Below are 14275 nucleotides of genomic sequence, written 5' to 3'. Positions count from 1 at the left end.
AAAAACACTCTGAATGTAAGGTCTTATCATTATTTTTAAAAAAAAATCATTATCCATAAATTTTACACTTATTAGAAACTAACGATTTCAATACTCATGCAGTTAGCCCTGATTTAGCAGTTTGGTATAATGCATAAGAAGACTGATAATTTCCTGATCTAAATATTTAAAAAATTATATTGGCCTACTCTCCACTTGGATAGAGCATATATCCCTTGTCTTCTAGTTCAGTTTTTTTAAGTGATTTACAATTCAAAGTATGAGGATCGGGGTTAGTCCAATATGAATATTGATAGATATTATTTATATAATTATATATACCATATAATTAATAATAATAAAAAGGGTAAGATGATAAGATGGTAGAAGATAAGTGATTGGTAAATGGAGAAAACTTTAAGATAGTTTGTAGTTATAAGTGATGTTAGATGATGTTAGTGAGACTAAGAAATAACTAGAGATGTTGTAAGATATTATTTATATTACATCTAAAGTTAGTATTTTCATATACATAAGAAATATTTAGGAAATAGGGTATATTGGAATGAATTGATGGATTATAATTGAAGATGAAGTTAAGATAGGTAGTAGAAGAATTATGTTTAGATTTGTAATTAAGAAGTAATAGATATAAGGTGAAGAGAGATATTAGTAAGTATCCTCTGATTAGTAAGTTATATGTAGGCTAGAAGAGATAGATCTGGTAAGCAGAGAGATATTATATTTAGAGAAGAAGTGAGATGGATTTTGTAATTTTAGTGAGATGTAAGATAAGGAATAATGGGAGCTAAGAATTAGGATAGATAACAGAAAGATATTAGTTAACTATGTGTAAAAGGATGAGGTAGAAAGAGTAGTAGAAAATAATAAGAGGACTTAGGAGGAATCAAGAGTTAATAACCATAATATTATATGACTAATAAGTATATTTTAATAATAGAATTGGGTTTATAGTTATAATATTTAATAAGTATTTTTTCAGTATTTTTTATAAAGAAAAATTTGAGATGAACTCCAATCAGACTGACTTTATTTAATCAAAGGTGTTCATAGACTATTTTTCAATCGGATCAACCGAGGGAAGGTACCAAATCAGCTCTGAATTGAAGAACATGGGGTGGGGACACCATTTGCCACCCCCAGCCTCAATTTGTGATTTTCCCCTCTTCTCCTTCATGATGGCGTAGTTTTTTATCTTCTTGGACCTTATCTGATTCTCCCCAACATGTTTGAGCTATGGTGGAGCTACTACAACTCTGAAACACGTGCTACAAACTTTGGAAGGGTCTCTACAACAACCTCTTCTTCCTTCGACGACAGATGGCCCATTAGGCAACCATCAACCTTCCTCAATCTGAAGGCTCTTCCATGCTATTTGATTGGCCTATGGTCCCCCCATCACTGATCTCTGCCAAACAATCGATGAGAACATACCAGGGATAGAGAAGGATGGATTTAACCTGTGCAGTTTGCTCGCCCACGGATGGGTCCAATGGATGCGATTAAGTCACAGCTGTGGACCCCTTGATTTATCACGTACCCCTGTGCACCCCACCAGAATTGTCCCTGTTTAGGGTTCGCCCAACCGATATCCGTCCGTCATCCGGTATCGGACAACCGATATCCAATATTCGGGAAAAAATTGGACGGTGTCGGATATCGGATATCGAATATCAGTCGATATCCGTCTAGAAGGGGTTAGACAGATATCGGTATCGGATATGGGGGGGTGAGGACGAATAGGGTATCGGATACCGGATATCGATTTTCCGATATCCGGATTTTGGAGACGGACACCGAATGTCAGATATCGGGTTTTGATATCCGGATATCGGAACCGGTATCGACCGATAAAAATAAATTATATCTCACATTCTACCTGTTAGTTTTAAACGCACTGTATGGTTATGATTTATGATCAATGCCCATTAATATATACTGTGCAATTTTTTTTTCTTCCATATGGGATAACAGGATTCAAAGTTAATGTAAACTCTGAATCCAGTTATCCCACATGGAAGATATTAGAAAATTTTCTCTGTATAAATTAAATGAGGCCGATAAATTATTTAATATTAAAATAATGCTTGTATCTATTATCGCTATATTTTAAGAGCGTTGTATATATATATATTATTTAATTAATGAGTATACCGTCCAATAAATAGAAAAAAAAATTTTCTATATCTTTCCATATGGGATAAAGGGATTCCGAGTTTAACACAAAACCCGAATCCTTCTATCCCATTTGGAAAAAATTAAAAATCCGCAACTGTATATAATAGTTGAGATGTATGACCATATAGAAAGCTCTTTCGGTTCACTCGTGCCCACGTTATCTATGCGAAATGCAGGATATCTAATAAATTAAAGTATTTTTATTATAATTCGATGTAGATATCGGTTTTCGATATTCGCATCCGATATCCGATATCGTCATCTGCCCCATTGAGATGGAGACAGATGCCGACATCGAGACGGATATCAGTATCGGATATCGGCACTGTAGCAACCAATATCCGAAACTGATATCCGGTATCCAGATATCAAAAAAAATGGATACCAAAAAATGCCTTTCCAGTATCGATACAGCATCCGTCCCGATACCAGCATCCGGTACCGATATCGGGACGGGTGAACCCTATCCCTGTTGGGTTTTGTGCCTTGATTCAACCATGGAAAACATGGTAATCATGATGTAGAAGCGTGTAATCCATTTGTTATCGATCTATAAAATTATACATCACATGTACCTTATGAGGACCTTGTTCCACCCTTGATTTGCTTTATTTGAGATTTTTCTGAAGCCGTTCATGTATCCAGCCTCTAGAAGTTTCGACACTATGATATGGTACTTGGATCTCCATCTCTTCATTTTCGATTCTCCTTGAAAATTTTGAATATCTTTTCACAATGAAGACACTCTTTGGTTGAGCTGAGAAGAGATCAGAGTGGAGAAAAGGTGGGGGCAGGGGGGGCGCTCTCAAATCTGTCTAGCCAGGGTGCTTGAAATGAGTGCCCCTTTCCAATTTATATTTAAGTTTTTCTTAAAAACCCCATAAACTAAAATATATTCACCAATACCCCTATGATCTTATGTGTGTGACCCTCTAGGCCCACGTATCATTCTATAATAACTTTAATGGTCTAATAACAAATATTGACGAACCTTATTAATTTACTATATCAACATATAGATTAATTAACTAAGGATCAATTTAACCCAATTGATAGGTTAAGTTTTCAGCCCGTGGGGTGCCAAGCTACACCTCATGCTCTAGAAGTTGTCGAATAGTATTTGTACTCTATCATGGAACCTTTATAGTCATTGCATACCGTATATGAATAATCCATCATCCTCATGAGACTCAAGAATGAAGTAGAGTATGGTTGCTCGCCAAACCCTAATCTGTCATTTGATTAGTAATGTAGGACGGCTACAGAATGCACGACTAAGGAATGGACGACGAAGGAATGGACGACTGGGTTGACGGGACAGACTACGAGTAGATGGACGATTCGGGATGGATCGGATACTGGAGGGATAAAACAGCCACATAAATCACATGGTCGAATTCGGACTTTAAAACCGATGAAAATCTGGTGGTGCAGCTCTGACCCTTATCGAGGGCGGGAGTACTGTCTTCCCCCACCGCGACGATGTCTAAGCACCGAAATCAATATCCAAATTCGTGTCACGAAGAAACACTCGAGAAAGAGAGAGAAGAAGTGGAAATCCAAACCAAATCTAATTCTGACGGTCGTGGAAAATTCTCAAGAAAACATTGGACTGAGAACACTTTCGACACCAAAGAGTTCAGGCCTACCTCAGCACCGTAGTGCGTGAAGAGGATGCGGGAAATTCCGATCGTGACGAGGCTGGGCAAATCCGGGCATTGAGCGGCCCATTGGACGAGGAATATTCTGGGCGTTCCGGGCGTTGAACGGCCCTGGTAGAGAGTAGATGTCGTTGTTGCAGTCAGGCGTAGGCGAATATCCTCGCGTGCGAAGCGCACCGCATGGAGCGCGCAGAGTAGCGCGCGCGGGCGCTGAGCGCGCAGAGCGCTGCGCGGCGCGCGCGCACCTAGGCGCGCGCTGTCGGATGGCGTCGGCAGCGAAGGCGGCGTGGGGCACTCTGGGCGGCGGCCTTGGATGGCCTTGGGCAGCAGCGTGGGGCGGCCTAGGGTGGCGGCCTTGGGTTGCCTTGGGCAACAGCCTGGGGCGGCCTGAGGCGGCGGCCTTGGGCTGCCTTAGGCGGCAGCCTGGGGCGGCCTGGGGCGGCCCTATTGGGGCGGCCTAGTGCTGCTCATGGGCGGCACTGGCAGGGGCAGCCTGGGGCGGCTTTGGGCGACCCTATCTGTGGCGGCCTGGGCGATCTTGGGTGACCCTGTTGGGGCGGCCTAGGGCTGCTCCTGGGCAGCCCTGGTAGGTGCAGCCTGGGGCGACCTTGGGCGGCCCTGGCTGGGGCGGCCTGGGCGGCCCTGTTGGGGCGGCCTAGAGCAGCTCATGGGCGGCCCTGGCAAGGACGGCCTGGGCGGTTGTGGGCGGCCCTGGCTGGGGCGGCCCTGGCAGGGGCGGCCTGGGCGTGACCTTGGGTGGCCTGGCAGGGGCAGCCTGGGCGGCCTAGGGATGGCAGGTGTGAGAGAGAAAAAGAGAGAGTGATGAGATGAGGAAGAGGAAGAGATGGCCGCCACTGACGACCGACGACGCGAGGGGGTGGTGGTGGCGGCGGCGACGGAGGCGACGGGGTAGGGTTGAAGAAGGGATAGGGAGGCTTGGGCAGTCCTCCAAGAAGAGTTAAACAAAAACTCTTGAAAACAATGACGAGAAATTAAAGACCTGCACCGTGTCACACCAAAGGGCAGTTGTGGATCTGCATCTGGGGTCGTGTCATGACGCGCGTAGGGACGTGCGCGGGTGGAGACGTGCTTGTCGATGGTTGTTGCGTGTTGACTTTGGTGTTGACTTCAGTTGACCATGGCGGGTTGACTTCGGTTGACTTCGCCGTTGGGTCCATAGCAGGCGTGTTGACTTCGGTTGACTGTGGCGACGCGTTTGACAGTGATGTGTTGGCGTCCTCGCCATCAATTAGTATTGATGGGTTTCCATTGGAGAACGCCTTCTCCAATATCCTCACTAACCTGGCCAGGGATTTTCTGCATCATCTTCCTTGAAACAATCTCCTCATATACCGAGGATGGAGGATCTTGTCTTGACCACTCAATCATCTCTCTGAGCTTCTTACCACATATGAGATATGAGTTGTTTGAATCCCATGATTAGAGACCCGTAAGTCATAGTCAAAATGTAGTTGTCCATCCATGAGATGCCCTTGATGTGTCAGATCAGTGGATCATTTATAAAATCATGACACGAATCAACCTGAATGGTATGATACCATTCAGGGATTCATACATTTCAATTTAATGAACTATTTATCCAAAGGGCACCCATTATTTGTCCTTACTATCACCACACTAATAGCCATTGGATTAGATATACTTCTCGTATTAGTAGGATCAGTTAGTTCTATACTATCTGGATAATTGTATGCCCATCTTGATTATCCATCAAATAAGAATATTTATAATACATGTTTAAAGACTAGTCATCTATATAGTATGATCTCATCATAATTCACCATGTCATTGCACGTATTCATGGACTTCATTATAAACATCACATTATAACAATAATAAACATAATATTTTATTCAATAAACTTATATAAACATATTGGCGTGATTTGATTTGACAACCACCTTATATCCATCAGTCCGCATCAACATTTTCCCCTCTAATTGGTTCACTAATTTGTCGCACCATCTTTGTCAGCCGTCACCGATGAATCAGAGGCTGATAAAAGGGAAAGAATATAAAAGAAGATGAGATATTAAATAGTATACAATCTCCTTACAAGATTGGATGGTTGAGATTAAAACCCAACTTAAGAATCGGCCCACTATGGTGTGGGCTTCAGTCCTGGTCAGCTCGCAGTATGTTCAAAATATTTATGAAATAGAAATCCTATATAAAGTTTGATCAGGAATTCGAGTGAATGAAATAAAGTACATCCCCTCAAGTGCATGTACGTGGGCCCTGAATGTGATTGTGTCGGTGTCGGCCTTTGGTGAGCTCCTTGTCAGGGTCTTTCAGGGACTCCTTGTGCGGCGGTGCTTTCTCATTGTTGGCCAGCTTAAGCACTCTGCTCTCACTAGCTTGTGCCTCTGTCTTGAATGTTGTTAGCACCTCTCTCAGCTACTAGCTTTTGACCACTTAAAATCATCATTTTATTCGCTGAAAAATGTACAGTACCTCATTATGAAATGATAAATTTTATTAAAGATAAAAAATTTGGAAAATGTTCTAAATGAGAATGTATAGCCTTAAAAGATTATGTATAAATTTCATTACTCCACAATGTATACTAGAATAAATATAAGATATATAAAATGTTACATGGAATGACTCTAAGATTTGTATGTTGTCATGAATGAAAATAGGTTTATGAATGGCTGAGAAGCCAATCAAAATCGTATGTTGTAAACTGTTATCCTTAAGTCATTTAATGACATCTTGGTGTTACGTAATGACTTACTGATTTATGATAAGATCAGAATATAGTGATCACTAGTCTTTAAACATGTATGCTAAATATTTGTATTTCAAAGGATAATTAAGATGTCCATCAAAATGTTCTGAAAGTATGCCTGATCATGTGGCCATTGGTATAAAAACACTGAGGTCGGATACTAGGTGATCTTTAGGGAAAGAGTTCACTAAATTGATCCATCTAAACCCCATATGGTATTATATCTAACTAGATATCAAAAACATATTGTGCATATATCTTATGAGTCCATATCACATGCATAAGATTTATGGACTTTGATGGATTTACTTCATCTTATAAGGACTTAAATGAAAATTTCCAAAAGAGTATTAATAAAAGCACACCATTTCAGGTGTCTATCCATGTCAGGCTTTGGTGGCCTCCTCTCCTTTTTTCTCTCCCTCTCCAAATTAGATATCATTTTACTATGACTGGGTGGTTAGATGATCAACCAGATCTTCAAGTAGAGTTAAAGGAATACACGAGGAGATACATTGTTTAAGAGATGATGTGGATAAATTCTAGAGGTTGACGCATGAGCAGCTTGAATAGACATTTCTAAGGAAAAAAATGATAGTAGAATTTGTTCAACACAAGGTCACTAGATAATCTTATATTTAATAATTTACTTTCCTTGTTTTCTATTTATCTACATAAATATCAATTTAAGATATTCAATCAAAATGATTACTGAATCAAAATATGATACTATTTATAAATTAAATTAGAGATTTAGAAACACCCTTAACTCTTAATAGATTTAATTTTTAAATCTTTAGAAGTAAATAATTTCATCATTTTTTGTCAATTCTCACCTGCATAGAGTTGCATTCTAAGGCCATAATTTACATGAAACTGTAATAATGGACCTTTAAAATTAATGAATAAAATTTGCATGAAGTGGATCCATGATATAAGTTTCTCACAGGAGACATGTTGAGTTACACAAGTGTTCATCCTCTAGATTTATCTCAATAAAAAAAGGGAGAAGAAGGATGGAATATAAAGAGGTAATGTGTAGGTGAATATTTTTCATGACTTTATCCTATTTACAGTTAATCAAATTTTTTTCATAATACCCATGACTGTGAAATATATCTTCCATCATCCTAAAGAACATTTGGGTGTAACCCTCTACCCATGTATATATTTAGTTAATGTCTCCAATGACCGGAAAATTTTATTGGTCAGTATTATTAATATATATCCCAAAATACAGATTGATCAATCAAGGTGCCAAACTATGGCTTGTGCTCAAGAAGATAAAAAGGAGTATGTCAACTCTCCCATACAACTTAATTTTCATCAGTTTCAATGTATTTATAGTCCATCATCTTCTCAACGTTCCTTAGATAACTTCAAGTATGATTTAGAGTAAACCCAAATTAGTCATCCTACTTTGTACTAATGTCTTGAGAAATCCTTGGAAAACACTTCTTTAATATTCCACTACCTTGGTCAAGGATTTCATTACATCATCTTCTTTATATTACTTCTCTTACACCAAGGGTATAAAATTCCATCTCGTCCTTACAATACCATGGACTTGTTACTACATCCAAGTTAAGATGGTCAATCTGGAATCCTGTGATTAGGAAAACATAGATCATGGAAAACACGCAAATTATCGAAATATATAAAATTCACATATTTATGCATTAAAAATATTTATAAATGTGTGTTATGAAGCTCTAAATGGTACAATTTATGTTTTGAGATATATTCTTATTTTTGTAGACTTAATTGTTTTTAAAATATTTTTTGACATCATATTCTTAAATAATTTAATTTTTTAAATTAGAATATATTTCTTGTGAATTTTTTTGACCATATAGTCATGGACATATGAATCTTCTATGTCAATATATAAATATGTTATATTTTTGTAACTTAGTATTAATTTCTCAATGATTATAAATGTATTTTTGGCTTGAAATTTTGCCCCACCATGTGTTGCCATTTGATTTGATTGAATGGCGACCAATCAAAAGCGTCACCATTTATTAGCTGAAATAATCATTGTAAGAAGGTGAAATTATGGCACTACAAATCGCGATGCCATAATGCCCAAATCATTGACTAAGTTGTTTATTATTTTATTCATAGAGTTGACGTGGACCTATTTCAAGATTATTAAATGATCCATCACAGTTATTTGTAGAGAAAATCTACACTGATATCTAGATAAGTTTACTTAAGAGAGTACCGGTTTATATTTTTATTGATTAAACTAAAAAATATGAATACAAATTAAAACCCTAATTTTTGAGCTTATCAATCATATTTAAAACAGAAGCATCCACCCATGTGGTATCTTTGGTGCCTCAAGTCTAAGGACTACTTACACAATCATGATGTGAAATAACCTAACTAATAGTTTGTTATTATACTGACCAGGGATTCATATGGATATTTTGAGAAATATCTTTCCCCTAGAGGGTCCACTATCTGTCTTTATGCCTCCACAGTGGCTACTAGATCCACCATACTCACCTTATGAGAAAAACTAGACAGGGCTATTCTATTTGGATATTTTGATGTCCTTCTAGAGTATCCTTTGAGTAGAAATATTAATAATAAATGTTTAAATACTTTTGATCTGCATATTATGATCTTATAATAATTCACTAAGTTGGACAATGTATTCGTCATCAATCCCATGTGCTATTTAATGAAAATATTATATCAACGAACATTGAGTGTTATTGCTTTCATTTTAAACATTTTCTTAACATTAATTTTAATTTTAATTTTCTCTCTGACTCAAAATTATACTAACCAAAATTGGTAGCGCGACGCTATTAGAACTTAATCTATGTAAATACTTTGCAGATGGAAAATTTTTTACGGATTTTAGTATACTTTATAGACAGAAAATCTTTAGAAATCGTAGTTTAATACACACCCTAAATTTATTTTTATAACTAGATTTTTTACTCTATATTAGTCATCTATGTGTCACATTCATAAAAGTTAAATAAAATAACTAAAAATAAAATTTAAGTATTATATATTTCTTAACTCTTGTTAAATTCTTGAAATAAACTTTTTATGGTATCACAAACAATATCAAATAGAATTTAGTAATATCTAATCTACCTTGATTAATAAATATTTCAACCTTGAAACTAATCTCTAAACTAATATTTTATTATTAATTCTAAAAAATTCTTAGTTGTTTGTCATTTATATATTTTCTTCAAAAAAAATTACGATTATAAAAGTTCTGTTGCTATCTGAACCCTTTCTCACTCAAGTCCTTAATAATCATAATATTAGCTATAATATTTAGTGCTATCAGATTTGTGGGCTAGTCTCTAAAACCCGTATTTACTTAGATTACCTATTTGAATACATATTTATTATCTATATGAATAGTTACCCTTTTACAAAATGTTCTTAGCACATCCCTTCATTCAAACTGTTGTATTACTTACTATCTATAACTTTGTGATATTGCTTGCCATTATTGTTTTGTTAGTATCTTACCATCTTTTTAATATGCTATTATCTTGATGCTATGGAGGTGATGCATAGCATTTTATAATGTTATAGTAAAAAAATAAATCAGACCGATTTATACATATATACATCCATTCACCATCTACACGTCCACCATCTATAATTCACCTTCCACCCATCAAATATACTGAATGTATCCATCTACCATCCGCCAACAGAATATCATATAAACGTAAAATTAAAATCTTATATCTAATCCTTTGGTACACAAAATCAGGCCATCAAAAATTTAAATTTGAAGGTTTAGTATTTAATTTCCTCCACCTCAAGTATGTGCACTTGTACCGAAACAGAACAGAGCAGAAACGAAAAGAGAGAAGGATAAAAACTGAAAGATAGATATATAGAGTGAGAGGGAGAGACCGAAATAGAACAGAGCAGAAGCGACAAGAGAGAGAGAGAGAGAGGGAGAGAGAGAGGGATGCGGACTGGAACATATATTTAGAGAGAGAGATAAGAGTGAGAGGGAGGCACCGAAATAGAACAGAGCAGAAACGACAAGATACAGAAGAATGCGGACAGAAATATATAAATGCAAAGAGATAGAGTGAGAGGGAGAGATATGGAAAGAGAGGTCGAAATAGAACAGAGCAGAAAGCACAAGATAGAGAAGGATGCGGACTGAAATATAAGTAAAGAGAGATAAGGAGAGATAAAGGTATATATAGAGAGGGAGAGAGAGATCGAAATAGAGCAGAGCAGAAGCGACAAGAGAGAGAAGGATCCGGACTGAAAGATATATTTAGAGAGAGAGATAGAGGGAGATAGAGAATGAAATCGAATATATCACAACTGACAAGATAGAGAAGGATGTGGACTGAAATATATATAGAGATAGATATGGAGAGAGAGAGGGACCAAAATAGAACATATCAAAAACGACAAGAGAGATGGATGCGGACCGAAAGGTCGATGATGAGAGATGGAGAGAGAGATGGAGAGAGAGATAAAGAGATAGATAGATAAACAGAGAGAGAGGCCAAAATAGTACATAGCCAACACGACAAGAGAGATGGATGCGGACTGAACAATCCATAATGAGAGATGGAAAGAGAGATAAAGAGATAGATATACAGAGAAAGAGGCCAATATAGAACATAGCAAACACGAAAAGAGAGATGGATGTGGACTGAAAGATCGATAATGAGAGATGGAGAGAGAGATAAAGAGATAGATATACAGAGAGATATACCTAGAGAGAGATAGACAGACGGAGAGAGAGATAACTACAGAGAAATAGACAGAGAGAGACAGAGATAAAGAGATAAGTAGATAGAGAGAGATAGATACCGAGAGATAGACTGATAGATAGAGAGAGAAGGCTGGACCGCAATTATAGTATGTATATTAATATAAATACAGGGTCAAATTCTGTAGGACTGAAATCTCCTAAACATGGGCAGCTGCCAACCGAGTTTCCAAAACCGCCTGAATTCGTCCCCCGGGTTTGGGAGCAGACATTGAGCACCCACTTTCTTTCTCTACCCATCACCTTCTTCCTCCTGCCTACAACCTTCGGTTTCGGAAAAAACAGCGGCTTTCTGCACCCACTTTCTTTCTCTACCCATCACCTTCTTCCTCCCCCCTACAACCTTCGGTTTCGGAAAAAACAGCGGCTTTCTGCACCCACTTTCTTTCTCTACCCATCACCTTCTTCCTCCTGCCTACAACCTTCGGTTTCGGAAAAAACAGCGGCTTTCTGCACCCACTTTCTTTCTCTACCCATCACCTTCTTCCTCCCCCCTACAACCTTCGGTTTCGGAAAAAACAGCGGCTTTCTGCACCCAGGTTTCACTATCTCCAACCTCAATAAATCCCCAGCCTTCACCAATCCCTTTACATAACAACTCCAAGATAGAATCCAAAGAGAGAAGAAGAAGAAGAATATGAGTTCTGGAGGAAGAAGATCTTGGGTGGTGGCAGCCAGCATGAGTTTGGTGGAGGCGCTGAAAGATCAAGGAATTTGCCGCTGGAATTCTTCACTTAGATCTGTTCACAGGGAGGCAAAGAGCAGCTTTGGATCGCTTTGCATGGCGAAGAGATTGCCGGTTGTGGCTGATGGAAGGGCAGAGAAGGTTAAGCAGGAAGAGGAGTCTCTGAGAACTGTCATGTATCTGAGTTGCTGGGGACCCAATTGATGTTCTTCAGCATATTAAAAGATAGAATTTAGGTTTTGTTGGGAGAATTACAGGCAAGAGGCTGAAGAGATTTGACGAGGTGGAAGGGATCGCCCACTTGGAATTTGGGTAAGATTATGCGTAGAGATCGGAAGAGATGAATACCTTGTAACTATTCTGGAGGGAGAAGGAGAGTAAGAGAGGGAAAGAGAAAGTCGAAGACTCACTCTGGTACTCTTGAGCAGTCGAAGACTTGTGCAGCAAAAACCGTCCATTTGGCTTCATAAATATCATGTGTAATCCCTTGTAAATTGCACTACTTTCAGTCATATTCAAAGGGTGTGTGGCAGTTTCTCCTTGTTTCCCCTTCTCCATTCTCTAGAAATTTATTTCTTCTTCTCAGTTCTCAAAACACTAAAGATCATAGAGAGATCTCTAACAAGGGATATCTGATATAGATGGCTTCCCTAGCTGTTTTTGAACGAGTTTAGATCTTTAGCGAGGATTGATCGAGGAGGAATCTCAGTCGAAGAGTAACTGATTTAATGGAGATATATTGCATACGATTTTTTACTCGAATTACTGTGTTTTGCTTAAGTCATTCAGTTATGCTCTTGAAGAGGCAGAGATATTTTTCCTGGAAAAATCTGAGTCCATGTTCTTTAGCATTCAAATAATGGTCTAATAAATCTTGACGAGTTTCTACTTCTGTCTTGTTCCATACTAATTCTTTTTCTGTTTCTCTCCCTATTTCTAGTATGACCATTAATCAAATTTTAAATCTCATAAGATCAAACAAGGATTTGTGATATCAAGAAGTGGTGTTTATAGAGTGGATGATTCATATTCTTTAATCTTTCAACAATTATAACAGTTTCTAAATATCTTCCAGTTTTCAGTACAAATCACTTTATGACAAAAATTCAGCCAAACTCTTTGCCAGAAGTTATGGCCATATGTAATCTGAAGATCATTCCCTATCAGATAGTTCTTTGCACATTGGTTGTAAAATATGTGCATTTTTAAATTTCTATCATGAATAATGCAGTAGCTGATACTCATCAATCCTCAAGAAGACAGACTTATAGGATCTCAATCCTCTTATGTTTCTTCATTTGCTTGATTCCTTGAATTCAATCCTTGTCCTCCAAAATATAAGCAAAAAGGTTATCAAAATCATCCCTAAGAAAAAAAGAATGATATAACTTATATTTCCAATATCACGTATATAAAATTAATGGACAAAACATCAGACCTAAAATATTTTTTACTTTCACGTAGAAAAAATTTAACTCAAGGGATATGTGACATGATGGAGCACGAGACCCCGCTCCATCAAGGACGTCGAAGCCCCCGCCATCGTCAGCAACACCCGCCTGCTCGAACCCCGCCAGATCGGCCTGCCAAGGCGATGGCAGACGTATCTAGATAGTTTTGATTTTCTCGGGCCATTATACTCGCAAAGGCCCTTTTTGTTTCGCCATTTTCCCTTCGAACCCTCTTCCATTTTGTTTTTTTTAAGACGTCTGCATTAGTGATCTTAAGAGGAGGGCCCCCTTTTCTAATGGGTTCCCCCCTCTTTTGGTCCCTCCTTAGGGCCCATCACCCTCCCTACATAAGGGAAGGAGAGGGCACCCTAAAAAGATAGAAGTCTTTGAATTTTTGGAAAGAAAGGATACCCCGTTCTGTCCTTTTGTGAGAGGAGAAGAAAAAAAGGAAGAAAAAAAACGGAGAAAAAAAAAGAGTGTGAGAGGAGGAACGGAATGGGGAACAAGGCTGACAGACGTCGCCCGCTCCCCGTTCCATTCTGTCGGACCACCCACGGTCGGTCGCCAGGGCGCCCGAAGTGCCGCCAATCCGGCCGCTGTCCACCGTCAGAACCCTAGGACACAGCCCTCGGCCGCCCCCCGCTGCCACGGCCACCCTAGATCGCAGATTCCGCCGCTGGAGCCCCAAGCGGCCGATCCAGTCGTCGCTCTGTCGTCAGAGCACTAGGATGTCGCCCTCGGCCGCTAGTGCCTCCC

General features: G+C 38.7%; 1 protein-coding gene across 1 annotated transcript; it reads left to right on the top strand.

Annotated features, from left to right (window-relative positions):
* The first annotated feature begins 11586 nt into the window (after positions 1–11586).
* Positions 11587–12614, top strand: LOC144708061 (uncharacterized). The gene has a single exon (XM_078581355.1). The coding sequence runs from the start codon at positions 12021–12023 to the stop codon at positions 12270–12272; it is 252 nt and encodes an 83-aa protein (XP_078437481.1). The 5' UTR covers positions 11587–12020; the 3' UTR covers positions 12273–12614.
* The last annotated feature ends 1661 nt before the right edge of the window (positions 12615–14275 follow it).

Source organism: Wolffia australiana, chromosome 9 (assembly GCF_029677425.1).
Source record: "Wolffia australiana isolate 7733 chromosome 9, ASM2967742v1".
Taxonomy (NCBI): Eukaryota; Viridiplantae; Streptophyta; class Magnoliopsida; order Alismatales; family Araceae; genus Wolffia; species Wolffia australiana.
This window is presented reverse-complemented; position numbering and strand designations above follow the sequence as displayed.

Coding starts and splice junctions, on each gene's coding strand:
- LOC144708061 (XM_078581355.1), top strand. CDS start 12,021: ATGAGTTCTGGAGGAAGAAGATCTTGGGTGGTGGCAGCCAGCATGAGT.